Source organism: Gymnogyps californianus, chromosome 5 (assembly GCF_018139145.2).
Source record: "Gymnogyps californianus isolate 813 chromosome 5, ASM1813914v2, whole genome shotgun sequence".
In the NCBI taxonomy this organism is placed as follows: domain Eukaryota; kingdom Metazoa; phylum Chordata; class Aves; order Accipitriformes; family Cathartidae; genus Gymnogyps; species Gymnogyps californianus.
In genome coordinates, this window is record NC_059475.1 from 31,044,626 (window position 1) to 31,056,339 (window position 11,714).

At 39.5% G+C, this 11,714-nt stretch overlaps 1 protein-coding gene across 10 annotated transcripts in view; it reads left to right on the forward strand.

Moving 5' to 3' along the window:
* NUMB (NUMB endocytic adaptor protein) overlaps positions 1-11,714 on the forward strand; it is a 98,239-nt gene that overhangs the window by 85,259 nt on the left and 1,266 nt on the right. For 3 of the 10 annotated variants that reach the window (XM_050896829.1, XM_050896831.1, XM_050896832.1), the window contains 6 exons: positions 802-876; positions 2,756-2,896; positions 4,415-4,616; positions 6,865-7,167; positions 8,966-9,115; positions 9,973-10,116. In XM_050896829.1, the coding sequence (XP_050752786.1) occupies positions 802-876; positions 2,756-2,896; positions 4,415-4,616; positions 6,865-7,167; positions 8,966-9,115; positions 9,973-10,116 (1,015 nt within the window). The remainder of the gene's footprint in view (positions 1-801; positions 877-2,755; positions 2,897-4,414; positions 4,617-6,864; positions 7,168-8,965; positions 9,116-9,972; positions 10,117-11,714) is intronic. The other 7 variants (XM_050896834.1, XM_050896836.1, XM_050896838.1 and 4 more) reach the window with 3 other exon arrangements.

An 11,714-nucleotide genomic window follows, 5' to 3' on the forward strand; every position in this document is an offset into this window, starting at 1 on the left:
TAAAAAGTAAACAGTCTAGAAAGAATCTGTAGTTTAAATGGCTCCTAAAGCCTTCCTGTGTTTCCCACTTTTACTTACCCTCAGCTTGCGGCAGCTGAAAGTTCCCACAGATCTTGGATAAAAGCCAGACCGCTCCTCCACTGCGTCAGCCGGCCACATACCATTGCTTTTTCAAGATACACACCAAATGGTTAAGAAATCATACTTTTCTACCTCTCTTCCAAGATGTGACATTTAGCTCTTAATAAATTAGTGAAACATGTTTGGATGATTGATCTTAGCATTAAGCTCATAACACAGTAACTGATGATTTTTGGGTGCTTTTAACGCTAGTTTAAGGTGATGCCATGATTCTGCCATGCGACTATTGGGGCAGAGGGTAGGGCTGGTGGAAATATCAGGTAAGAATTTTCTTATGTTTAAACTTGTGCTAAAGAAGCTACCTGTGGTGTAACTCCTTATGAATTAGTGTCTTCTGACTCTTTAGTGGAATTCTTCACCCACTTAGTCAGTCTTGAATTCTTTACTGTCAGTGGATGTACACCTTATTTTTGCCTCCACCTGTCCTGTGCCCTCTCCCCATCCCCACAATGTGCTGTTTCTGAAATACTGGCTTTGGCTTGGTTCTCTGAATGTTTTGCACTTGGATTGAGTATCTGGCTTTGGGCACCCTACTGACCGTGGACTTTATCTACACTTAATGTTACGGTTCTTGGAAAGGGGAAGCGGGTGGCAGTCTGATGCTGTCGGCATAAAACTGTTTTTTTTTTTTCTTTCCTTTTTTTTTTTCTTCTTTGAAAGTCTGGGAAGAAAGCCGTTAAAGCAGTCCTGTGGGTTTCAGCGGATGGACTCAGAGTTGTAGATGAGAAGACAAAGGTTAGATTTCCCTGGACAAAAGTTTTAAATCTCTCTGTAATAACATATGTGCTATAACTTTAAATGGACACCAATCTTTATGTTAATGTAAATGTTGGTATTTGAAGGGAAGACTGAAGTGTATAATTAGTTTAATCATTTCTTGCTTTGTAAACATATGTATGCCTACTAATTTTTTTTTTTCCCCAGTTAATTCCACACTACTCTCAAGACACATTTTGTGAAATGTGGCAGGTAGCACAAGCTTGGAATGTTTTTTTTTTTTTTCTTGCATTTACCGGAAGAACCATCTTTTTCCTGATAAATTCTGTTGACATTGAACTTGGAGAGTCCCTTGACTTTGTTCTGCACCACTGCAGAAGGCTGCAGTAATAATACATGAGCAAATTCATGTAAATCAATATAATTTTCAGTGCATCCAAATCCTAGAATGGGTCTGAATGCAATGAAGAGAGTAAATGAAATAGGGGGGTTGTGCCTTCAGACTCAAGCTAAATAGTAACTGAGTATCAAATTCGATAATTTCTAATTCTAATATCTAAGCTGTTGGTCTGAAGTGGAAGACTAATGTGTTCATGGCATCCTTCTAGATTGTTTTACAATTTTTTTATTGTGAAATAGCACAGTATGTACCACCAAGGCGCCTGTGTGCAAGTAATAGCAAACGATTCTTGGTTTTATCTAGATGTAGGCAATTAGAAATAAGAGCTTGAGGCTTGCCTCTATAAGCATACTAGTATTTTAAAAGATGGCATGGCTATCAGAACAATTTTTACTCTCATTAGTCTGAAATTAATTTTATATTCGTGTCATTTAACCCTTACTTTGTCAACCTAAAAGATGATTTCTGCAAGCCAACACTGAGAAGCAGGTAGAGAGAATTCATATCCCTCTGCAGTACGACTGCCTGTCAAATACCTGCTCAGTGGCTAGACTTCTCCAGGGTTGCTGTTATGGTATGGTTCATCAGCACTAAAGTTACTGTCTCTTAAGAATTCAGTTTCTAATACAAACATAATGATGTAGGTGAATTCAGTCTACTGATTGCCTCATTTAAAAATAATAATACATGTATTATTTTTAGAAATGTTACTGCATTTATCTAATCTTTTAAAATTGAGTTTTAATAAGTTTTGCAGACCCTGGAGGTAATTAAAAGTATAGGACTTAAAAAGAGAATATACTATTGCCTCCTGGTGGTTGAATACATTAGCACAGGTGCCAAGTACTAACCACCAACCAAAAGAAACAATTTTGAAAAAAAAAATTGAAAAAATACTTTTTAATGAAGATGGCATAGTTCTTAAACTATACTATCTCCATTTTAGAAACACTTCTCCTGTCAATCTATGGGAACAAATCAGGGATGTTTGATACTACCAGTGCTGCTGGTGCTTTTCCATTGCATCCCTGCTTAGCTAATTGACAGATCAGCTTTTGCTTTTTGTGTAGCAGCTGCTAGACCTTTTCACACTTGCAGACCTCTCCCATAAATTTCAGCATTGTGTTTTAACCACAGTAAAGATTTTTTTGATGGCAAGACTACCGGAGCTGCTGTAAAAATAAAATAAAACAAAAATGTGAGCTCTGTAGTCTAGAGGAGAGATCTTAAGAATTGTTTGGGTCCCTAAATTCTTAAGTGGTGCCTTGGCACACTTCTACCAAAGGTGGCTGGTAGAAAATGTCATCTGCCCTTTTTGTTTCATACTGATTCAGAATGGTGAATTCATTGACAGATAATTATAGCCACATCAGGTTATCCCCTTTTTAGTATAACTCGTCTTCTTGCAGTTAATACTGAAAATTACTTGTTCAAGTGTTTCTCCATATTTCCTCACATTTCTTTTATTGTGTGTGGGGGGATTTTTTTTCCCTCTAGGATCTTATAGTTGATCAGACAATAGAGAAGGTTTCTTTCTGCGCACCAGACAGGAACTTTGACCGGGCATTCTCATACATCTGTCGAGATGGCACAACGAGACGCTGGATATGCCACTGCTTTATGGCTGTAAAGGACACGGTAAGTTTAATATGACGTGTGTCCAACTCTTCCAGCTTCTAGCTGGAAGTTATGCTCAGAAAAATTAACTACCTGGATTACTGCAATATGTTTTGACTTCAGCTAAAATATTACTTAGTCCTTGAAAATTATTTTAGTTCTAATTCTTTATATCTGAATTATTTGCCATCTCTCTGTGGTGTCGTCTTGTGGAGAGAAACGGTGCCCAGCATGTGTATAAAAGGAATGCAGTCAGCCTCAGATATCTCTAGCAGAAGGGAACTACTCTTCTAAAAATAGACAGAAGATATTCTCATCTGAAAATGTATACAGCCAAAAACTGAAACAGCAATGACAGTTTTTTCAAGGATAAAATCATAGTGAGTAAATACAGACTGGTTATGAATGCAGCCTCTTGTATGCGAATGTTATCTTGAATGGAAAGTCATCTGAATGTTAAGGGATGGAGCTAAACTGAATTACATTAGCATCCTGTTTGCTTCTAAGTGATAGAGATTTTTCCAGTAGAAGGTTTGCAAGTAAGTTACCTCTATCAGTCTCTTGCTGTGCAGACTTAACTTCTAAGTTATTTAACTCCCTGATCTGGCCTTTTCCTCTTTCTGCTTTTTGTTGAATCCTGCCTGTATTATACAAAGCGCTTGAAACCTCATGCAAATTCATTGCGTGAACTCCACATAGCTGCATGTTCAGAGCAATTGTACTTGACAATTTATCATTTTTCTTTAAAGAGAAACAATGAAGTTAGAAATTCCCAGTTAAACTTATGTAAGAGCTGGAGCATTTCTATTTTCCTCTGAGAATAACAGGTCAGTTCACTTACTGATTATAATAGATGAGTTGGGCTACTGGTAGTAATAGCACCTCTGACTCAGCTGTAGCTGCCGTATCAGCTGGATTGCTGGACTTCCTCCGACTTGAATTTCCTTTCCTTATTGCAGTTATTGGATAGTGGATCCTTTTGACCTCAGTGGTTAATAATGGAAGTGCTTTTCAGAAGGCACTCTTAATACTAACTTGTGCATTTGGTCAGGGCCATTAAGAGGTGTAAGTAGTCACCATTGTACTTTTAATTTTCACGCTTGGACACAATGGTAGTGTCTCCCTGAGCCCTCTGCAAACTTTCTCCATCTGAGAATAGCGCTTATCTGTCCTTCAGGACTTACACCTGCTTAAGATGGCTTCACAAGAGTTTCTTTGTGCACAAATGTATCCAGAGGCAAGGGATCAGTGCAGGCACGTTATCGCACTAGCATCTTAGTAGCAGTTGAACTAAACAGATTATCCAACAATCTCTTTCATTTCTGGGTGGCCTTCTTGAAGAGTGCTTGTGCATTAGTAGTTGGGAGTCTATATACCAGGTTTAATTTTAGAGCCATACAAAAGGTGGCCAATTACAGTAGTTCTCTTTAATGCCTTAATTAGATTCCTCTTGTAAAGGCAAGTTATCACTTTGCAATGCTTGAAGCACATGTATGTTTCTGTTCCAGTTACTGTATGATGCAATGTTGTCTTGTACAGGGGGAAAGGTTGAGTCATGCCGTGGGGTGTGCATTTGCAGCATGCCTGGAGCGAAAGCAGAAGCGAGAGAAGGAGTGTGGAGTGACTGCCACCTTTGATGCCAGCAGAACCACATTCACTAGAGAGGGGTCATTCAGGGTCACTACAGCTACTGAACAAGCAGAGAGAGAGGAAATTATGAGACAGATGCCGGATGCTAAAGGTACGGGGTGCAACTTAAACAATCATCCATAGCGAGCAAAACCAGCACTGAGGTGAATTGGAGCCTGTGCAAGGATTGAGGCTTAACGTCCTTGCAGCATTCCCTCTCTTGAACATTATTATGTACAAATCATATTCCCAGACGCTTGTCACAAGATGAAAAAGGCTCCCAGATTCACTTGTAGCGCATTTTCCCACATCTCCTCTAGAAAAAGTACAGGTGGCTTCATATGTGAAAGCTGCTCCTGCTTTGTTTTGTCAGCCTGCTTTATGGCAGAGAACACCGTAGGTACCATACTAAAAGGCCTTATTAGAAAAATGTTATAAAAATATAACGAGTTTGCCAGACATGAAGTAATCCTTTTTGTAGTCTAAAGTTTATGGTAAATGAACAGAAAATGATATGCATTTTTCTTAGAAAATAATGTATTTTTATTTTGATTTTTAAGGCAGGTTACAAAGTGTACATATAGAGTTATATTGCATGAGGGAAGAACAGATCAATCACAGTGTGCTTTCTAAAAAAACCAAACCAAAACAACAACCCCCTCCCCATAAAACACATAACTGTTGCACTGTTGATTACATTCAAAACCAGTAACTAACTGATTTGAGAGGAGTTCGTTTTTACTTCTTAGCCATTTAAAACGCCATTTAAAGTGTTCTGAAATTCAAGTGAAAGTAGAACTTCTTACTCAAGTTTTATTACAAGTAGTGGAGTTCCACAGCTAACAAAAAATAAGTATTATAAATACTGTTCATAGCCCTCTTTACAGTGGAGTTGAACTCTTGCTTCAGAGGGTTCCACTGCAAGTTTTATGCTGCCACTCGGTTGCAAAACTTTAATCTTCGTTTTCATCATCCATCTGCTTGTTCCCATACGTTAGTTTTAGAATGTGCTAAATGAAGCTTAAACACAAGGCCTTTGTTACTTGAGGGCATGAGTCAAAGTCTTGACTCAATGAAGGTGTGTGAAAACCTTTCCAAGAAAGACTGATTAGAAAAGTTTCACTTGAATGAGCAGCTGCAACTCATGGGTACTGAAGCTTGCAAGACAACATAATTAGTTTCTCCTACTGTTCCAGCTCCTCAGAAATCTCTAGTGTGACTCCACTCTTTACCAGACTTCTAGTTATTCTGTTGATGTGTCAACAAAAAAAGTCATTGTTTTTCCTAAAATGTTTGCAAAGCAATATAGGTAAAATAAGAGTTCACAGCAGGATAGTGAGATTTTCCCTTCTCCTGCTGTGTTGATGAGCTGTGTTTATTGCCCCCAAAGCCAATTCACTTATGACATGAGTGAGAGAGAATTTTCCTAGAGATGGAAAAATCACCATTGCTATTCTAATCATAAGTGTCATGATTTAAACTAGGCTTAATCCTACATTTCTACCGTTAGGCCTGGTTGACAGAAGCATTGTGGTGCTATGCAAAACCCTGCAAAATGAAGCAGCTGACTTTAAGTTGGAGGAGCTTCCAGTGCAACTAACTAGTGATTGGGTGGTAACATTACAGCTAAATTCAGTTAAAGTGGTGACACGGGAACTCACTGTAAACGTGCCTGGTGTTAGCAAGGCCTGTCAGCTCAGAGGCTGGATCTACCCTGCAGCACACTTCCATCTATCTGTAGTGTATTTGCTGGAGGAGCTGGGGAGCTGCAGCCTGAGCACTGAATGCAGCCTAACCTGTTAAGTGCTGCTGCTGCCTTTGGCCTGCTGAAGCTTGTGCAGTGTGTTTGGCTACTGCTGCTGATTCTGCAGGGCTAGGAGGTTGGCTTTTAAAAGAACGTCCTGGAGCTGGGTTCTCTTCCCTGCTGCTGCTGAGCTATGCCACCCTAAGTCACTTAATACAGTTTGTAGTAATATTTCGGCCATAGTTCTGTGTGAGGCACAGTAAAGGTCTCAAACACGCAATACACTTTTCAGTCTTAATCATAAATGAATTGCAAGTATTTCTAGAGCTGGGGTCTCCGGAATAGCTAGAAAGAATACATATATAAGGCCATCATTTCTATGAAGTGGCTAGCCTTAGTAAGCTTTGTTTTGGAGTCTGGATGTATGTAAAGTGACATCGTGAAGACAATGAAGATATACAAGAATTATTTTTCTGCTGTGGTATTAGAAACTCGTTTGGAAGAGTACTAGTTATGCAAATTCCTGCAATTTCGCTTTTCAGAACAAATGGGAGTAGGGGCAGGCAGTTGAACACTACTTTGCTTTACTCTTCTAACCTCACCCTATTTCCTCCAGCAGTTGAAACAGAAGTGAAAACAGTAGCACCAGGTGCTGCACCAAACAATACTGCCCCCTCTTCTGGCTCACCAACCTCTCCTACTGCTGAAGCTGCTGCCTCTCTGGATAAAGAAATGAACAATCCCCACGCTATTCCACGGAGGCATGCCCCTATAGAACAGCTTGCCAGGCAAGGGTCTTTCAGGGGCTTCCCTGCCCTTAGCCAAAAGATGTCTCCTTTTAAACGCCAGTTGTCTTTGCGAATAAATGAGCTGCCTTCAACAGTGCAAAGGAAGACCGATTTCCCCATGAAAAACTCAGGTAAAACCAAATGGTTCCAGTGAAACATTACCTTAAATTCTCTTCCTCCTCTCCTTCTCTGTGGCTTCAAATAACTCCCTATTCTCTAGTGAACCCTCCTTCCTGCCTCATGTGGATCATTCCTCATGAACAAACATCACCACGTCAGAAAACCTCTGCTTTGGGAATAGGCAAGAATTTCAAATGCAATATTCACATGCAGAAGACAAACAGTTCTAATCACTATCTGAAATATTGGAGCACAGCTTGAAGTGCTCCAGGAGTGGGTGTTGGTGAATTAGTAGGTGCTGGCTCTTCCCTCGAGTCACTGAACCAGTTCTTCCACTTAATGCTAGGGCATCTTGAGAGACAAATCCCTTCAAGGCCTTAACCACTTGTCATGGGATCATGTGATGCTTTTTTGCAGTCTGTCCTTCTGCCTGTCTGAATTCTTCTTTCTGAGAGCAATGAAATGGCTTTTCACCTTGCATTAAAAGAAACTTTACTGTTTAAGTGGTACAGCTGACTGTATCAGTAATGCGTGGTACAGTTTTCATGTGATGGTAGCGGGGTTTTCTAGAGTCATCCCAACATAAACACCTGGGGTGCTCAGTACCTTGCATAATGTCCTAGAATCCCCTTGGCTAGGTTTTCCTGCAGGCCAGCTGTACTCTCACTTGGCAACAGAGCTAGTTTTAGGGTTCTAAGCTTTAAAGTAAAAATTACTGTGGCAAAGGCAAAACCAACAAAAATACCTAGTCTGACTTCTCTTATAATCCTTATTTGGTGACCTGTGCTTTAAGACCCGCACTGAGTTTATCAGTTTTACAGTAATAGTGCACTGCTCACTAGTGATACTTACTGGGCACACTACAATCTGAGTTTTTCATGATTCAGAACATTTCTGATGCATGTTCCCATGTACGCCAGTGCTGCTTACCATCATACCACATGTGCTGTATTGGAATATCCCTCAAAGAATCAATTTTTGGGCATGTCTCCCCCTGGATTTTAGATATGGTCCATGTTGTGTCCAGACATCTTGCGGTTTTTATACTATTTGTGCTTAATTATGCCTGCTCCTGTCAGTTCTGTGCAATGAAGGACTGATGATCAGTACTTCCGAAAAGCAATGCAATTAGTAATAATGAGAACATCTGGTAAGTCGGCAGTTTTACTCCAGATGTTACTTTATCCACATTATGCTGATACTTGATTTAAAAGTGAGTGTCCATTTTATTTGAGCATTCAGCTTTTGCTTTTCATAATTCTACCACAGGAGCTAGGGATTTCAGCTACTGCTGAACTGGAGCAATCAACATTCTAACTCTAGACTTAACTTGCCACTGTGCTTTGCTGTCAGCATGTTTAAACTTCATCTAGTTACTGTGGAAGTATGTTGTTGGAACACTTAAATCTATCATAAGTATTTTCATTTCACAGAGTGCGAAATCTTAGTGCCAAATCCTTGATATGTTTAGCACTTTAATACTGAAAGATTTAGATCTCTACTAAAGCTATAGAAAACCCTTTTATTTTCTGAAATGAACATCCTCTTGCATTAACACAGAGAAGCAGTAATAACCGACTTTAAATCTGGAATGCTGATCTCCTTACCCTCTTGACTTAGTCACAAAATGCACTAATGTGGTGTTCTATTTCAGGTCAGGTCTGCAACACTAATTTAAAAAAAAAGCTGTCATGCAAATCAGTAGCATGACATAAAGGAACTAATTATATTTCAATTTCACATTGGTATTTGTAAATTGTTTCTGTATCCTTTAAACTTCCGATTTAATGAATTTTGTTTACATTTTAGTCCCTGAGGTAGAAGGGGAAACGGACAGCATTAGTGCCCTGTGCTCTCAGATCACCAGTGCTTTCAGCACACCATCAGAAGATCCTTTCTCTTCAGCCCCCATGACAAAACCAGTGACAGTAGTTGCACCACAGTCTCCTGCCTTTCAAGGTTTGTGATTTCTTTGCGTGCCGTGGTCATGCTGGATGAGGCTTGAATGCCCATGATATTGCTTTCCAGTAACACATGGTTTTAGTTTCTTGTGCAAGTCCTATTATCAGTATTTTGGGGGAGTGCATCCTGCTTTATTCATCTTGTCTGTTTAGTTTTTCTGTGTTTTTGTTTTTAACAAAAAGTTCATGCACCTACCACACGATAGTTACCTGTAAAAGGGACTGGCTTTGAGATAATGGCTATTTTAACATTCTGCCTCCTGAACTGCAAAAACCTTACCAACTGTGTGTCACAGGAACCAAATCCCACAAGGGAAGAGATTTTGTGCCACCACATGATTACTGTTTTTCACACAAACTCTTAGATAAGTTGTGGAGAGATGCCAACTATAGAACTCATAGCAGCCTCTAATCTTCATTTCACTGATATGCTTTTATACAAGTTGTGTGAAAAAAGAACCTCTCCTTGTTAAATGTAGTTATTGTTACTTTGCATCTAAAATCTGTTCTTCTTTTGAATCTAAAATTAATCATACAGTAACTTCTGGTGAGCCATATCTCTTCTCTATAAAAACAACAAATTTAACTTCAGTCAGTCATCAGAACTCAAGGTCTCATCAAATACATAAAAATCCACCATCCCACAATTCTGTTAACAAGTGTTGGCTTGGTGAAATGGAATTTACTAGCTTTATCAACTGTCAGTCCAATTTGGCTAATTTACACAAACTGCTGTCATGTGGAAGTGTCTAAAATTGTTGTATGTTGATAAGTATGACATGGCCCACTAATATTCCAGTCACGTGCATGCCTTGCATGAATTAATTGCACTGATGTTGTCTGCTCCCATTTTAGTTAATGGCACTGCCTCTGCCTTCTGTGTGCTTGCTGCTAAACCATCCCAAGCTGCTGTAGTGTCCACAGCTATGCCAGTTCGTGAAACCAATCCTTGGGCTCATGCTCCTGCTGCTAATACTGGAGCTGCAGCCATGGTCACTGGTAAGATTGGAAGTAGATCCGGTGCATTGCTATGAGAACTTGGATCAAAAGCATTATTGAGCCCTTGAGACAATTGTCAATGCCACTTAATGGCAAGTGGAAGGAACAGTAACAAAAGCCGGAAGTAGTAGCCTTTTGCATGAGTGGATGGAGGGAAGCGATGAACTCACTGGTTCTGGGTCTATAAGCTGGACTGATTCTTATTTTGGCAGCATTTTAGAAAATCCAGTGCTTAAAAAGGAAGTAATGAAATAGTGTGTGTTTGGGGACGGAGGGGAAAGAATCTACATGTACCCAAAATAATTTTTGTGTGTTCTTTCCACTAATGTATGTAAGGAGAGATTAAGTTGGTTGCTTAAAGGCTTTAGAAGTTCCTTTCTTCTGTTTAATAAGTTTGGTCTGTCCCTCCAGTCCTTGTCTGTAGTTATATACAATGTAAGGTAGTACTTTAAATGGCTGTCACCCATGTGGACACATGTGCTAGAAGGCTACAATCAAACTAACATCACTTCCTGGTGTAAGCTCAACTCGAAAGGAGAAACTTTACTAGTGAAATAGTAGGTTCTACTTGGCCATGTAAGAGTACCAGACCCGTTTTCAGGAAGTCTTCCCCCATAAGAGAGTCCCTAAGCTCTGCTTCCAACAGTTCCCACTGTAAAAACAACAGTAAACTGATCTTTAGATGGTGTTTAACTAGATCAGGCTGACTGAAGACTACTGAGCAGTGATGGTTTTCCACTTCTCCAAAACACCAACCACCACATGAATTGCAGAGCCATCTCTAGCATTCCTGATTGCTTTTCTCATCACATTAGAAACCTGGCAAGGCCCTATGGGAGGGAAAGAGAATTTGAAACTGTAGGGAGAAGGAAAACCAGAATTCAGCTGGTGGGAGATAGTTTGGAAACTGTGGGAGGAATGGAAATGATGGTGGTTTTGGTGTGGTGGTTTTTTGTTGGTTTTTTTTTTAAAGTCATTGAAGATAAATGAGTTAAAATTAGAACTGGTTTTATAGAAGAAAAGTCTAAAATGCTAAGTGTTGAACATTGCAAAAGAGTTTGAGAGATTAAGAGCCTGAGTTATATATGAAAAGAGTAAGGGAAGAGTGAGTGGAGATGGAGGAAGAATATAAAGGAGTCATAGTAAGTACGGTTTACATATCATATAGCAATTTGATTAGATTTATTGCCTTAAATGTTCATGTATATCGTAGTGAGTATTCACATGTCACTTCAGTGTGTATGGGACAGAAAAATGAATGTTGTCTTGAACTCCCAGTACCATTACATTACTGTCCTTTAGAGGGTAAAGCCTTAATTTAGGAAACAGAGCAAACAAGTCTTAAAAACAGTTTCTTATAGCTTTGTGTTCTAACAGTCCACCAGTCCTGAGCCGTACATTCAGAAACTGGTACTCCCCAGTTAGAGGAATTAGTGGTTACAGACTAGATCATTGCCACTAAGTTATGAGTGCAGGCGGCAGCTCTCCTGCATGCCCTAAAGTCTCAGATGTCTGTTATGGAGAGAAAAAAAAAAAAAAAAAAAAATCTGCATTTTAATGAAGCAGCTTTCCTCTACCCCTTCTTGACCAATGTCTTC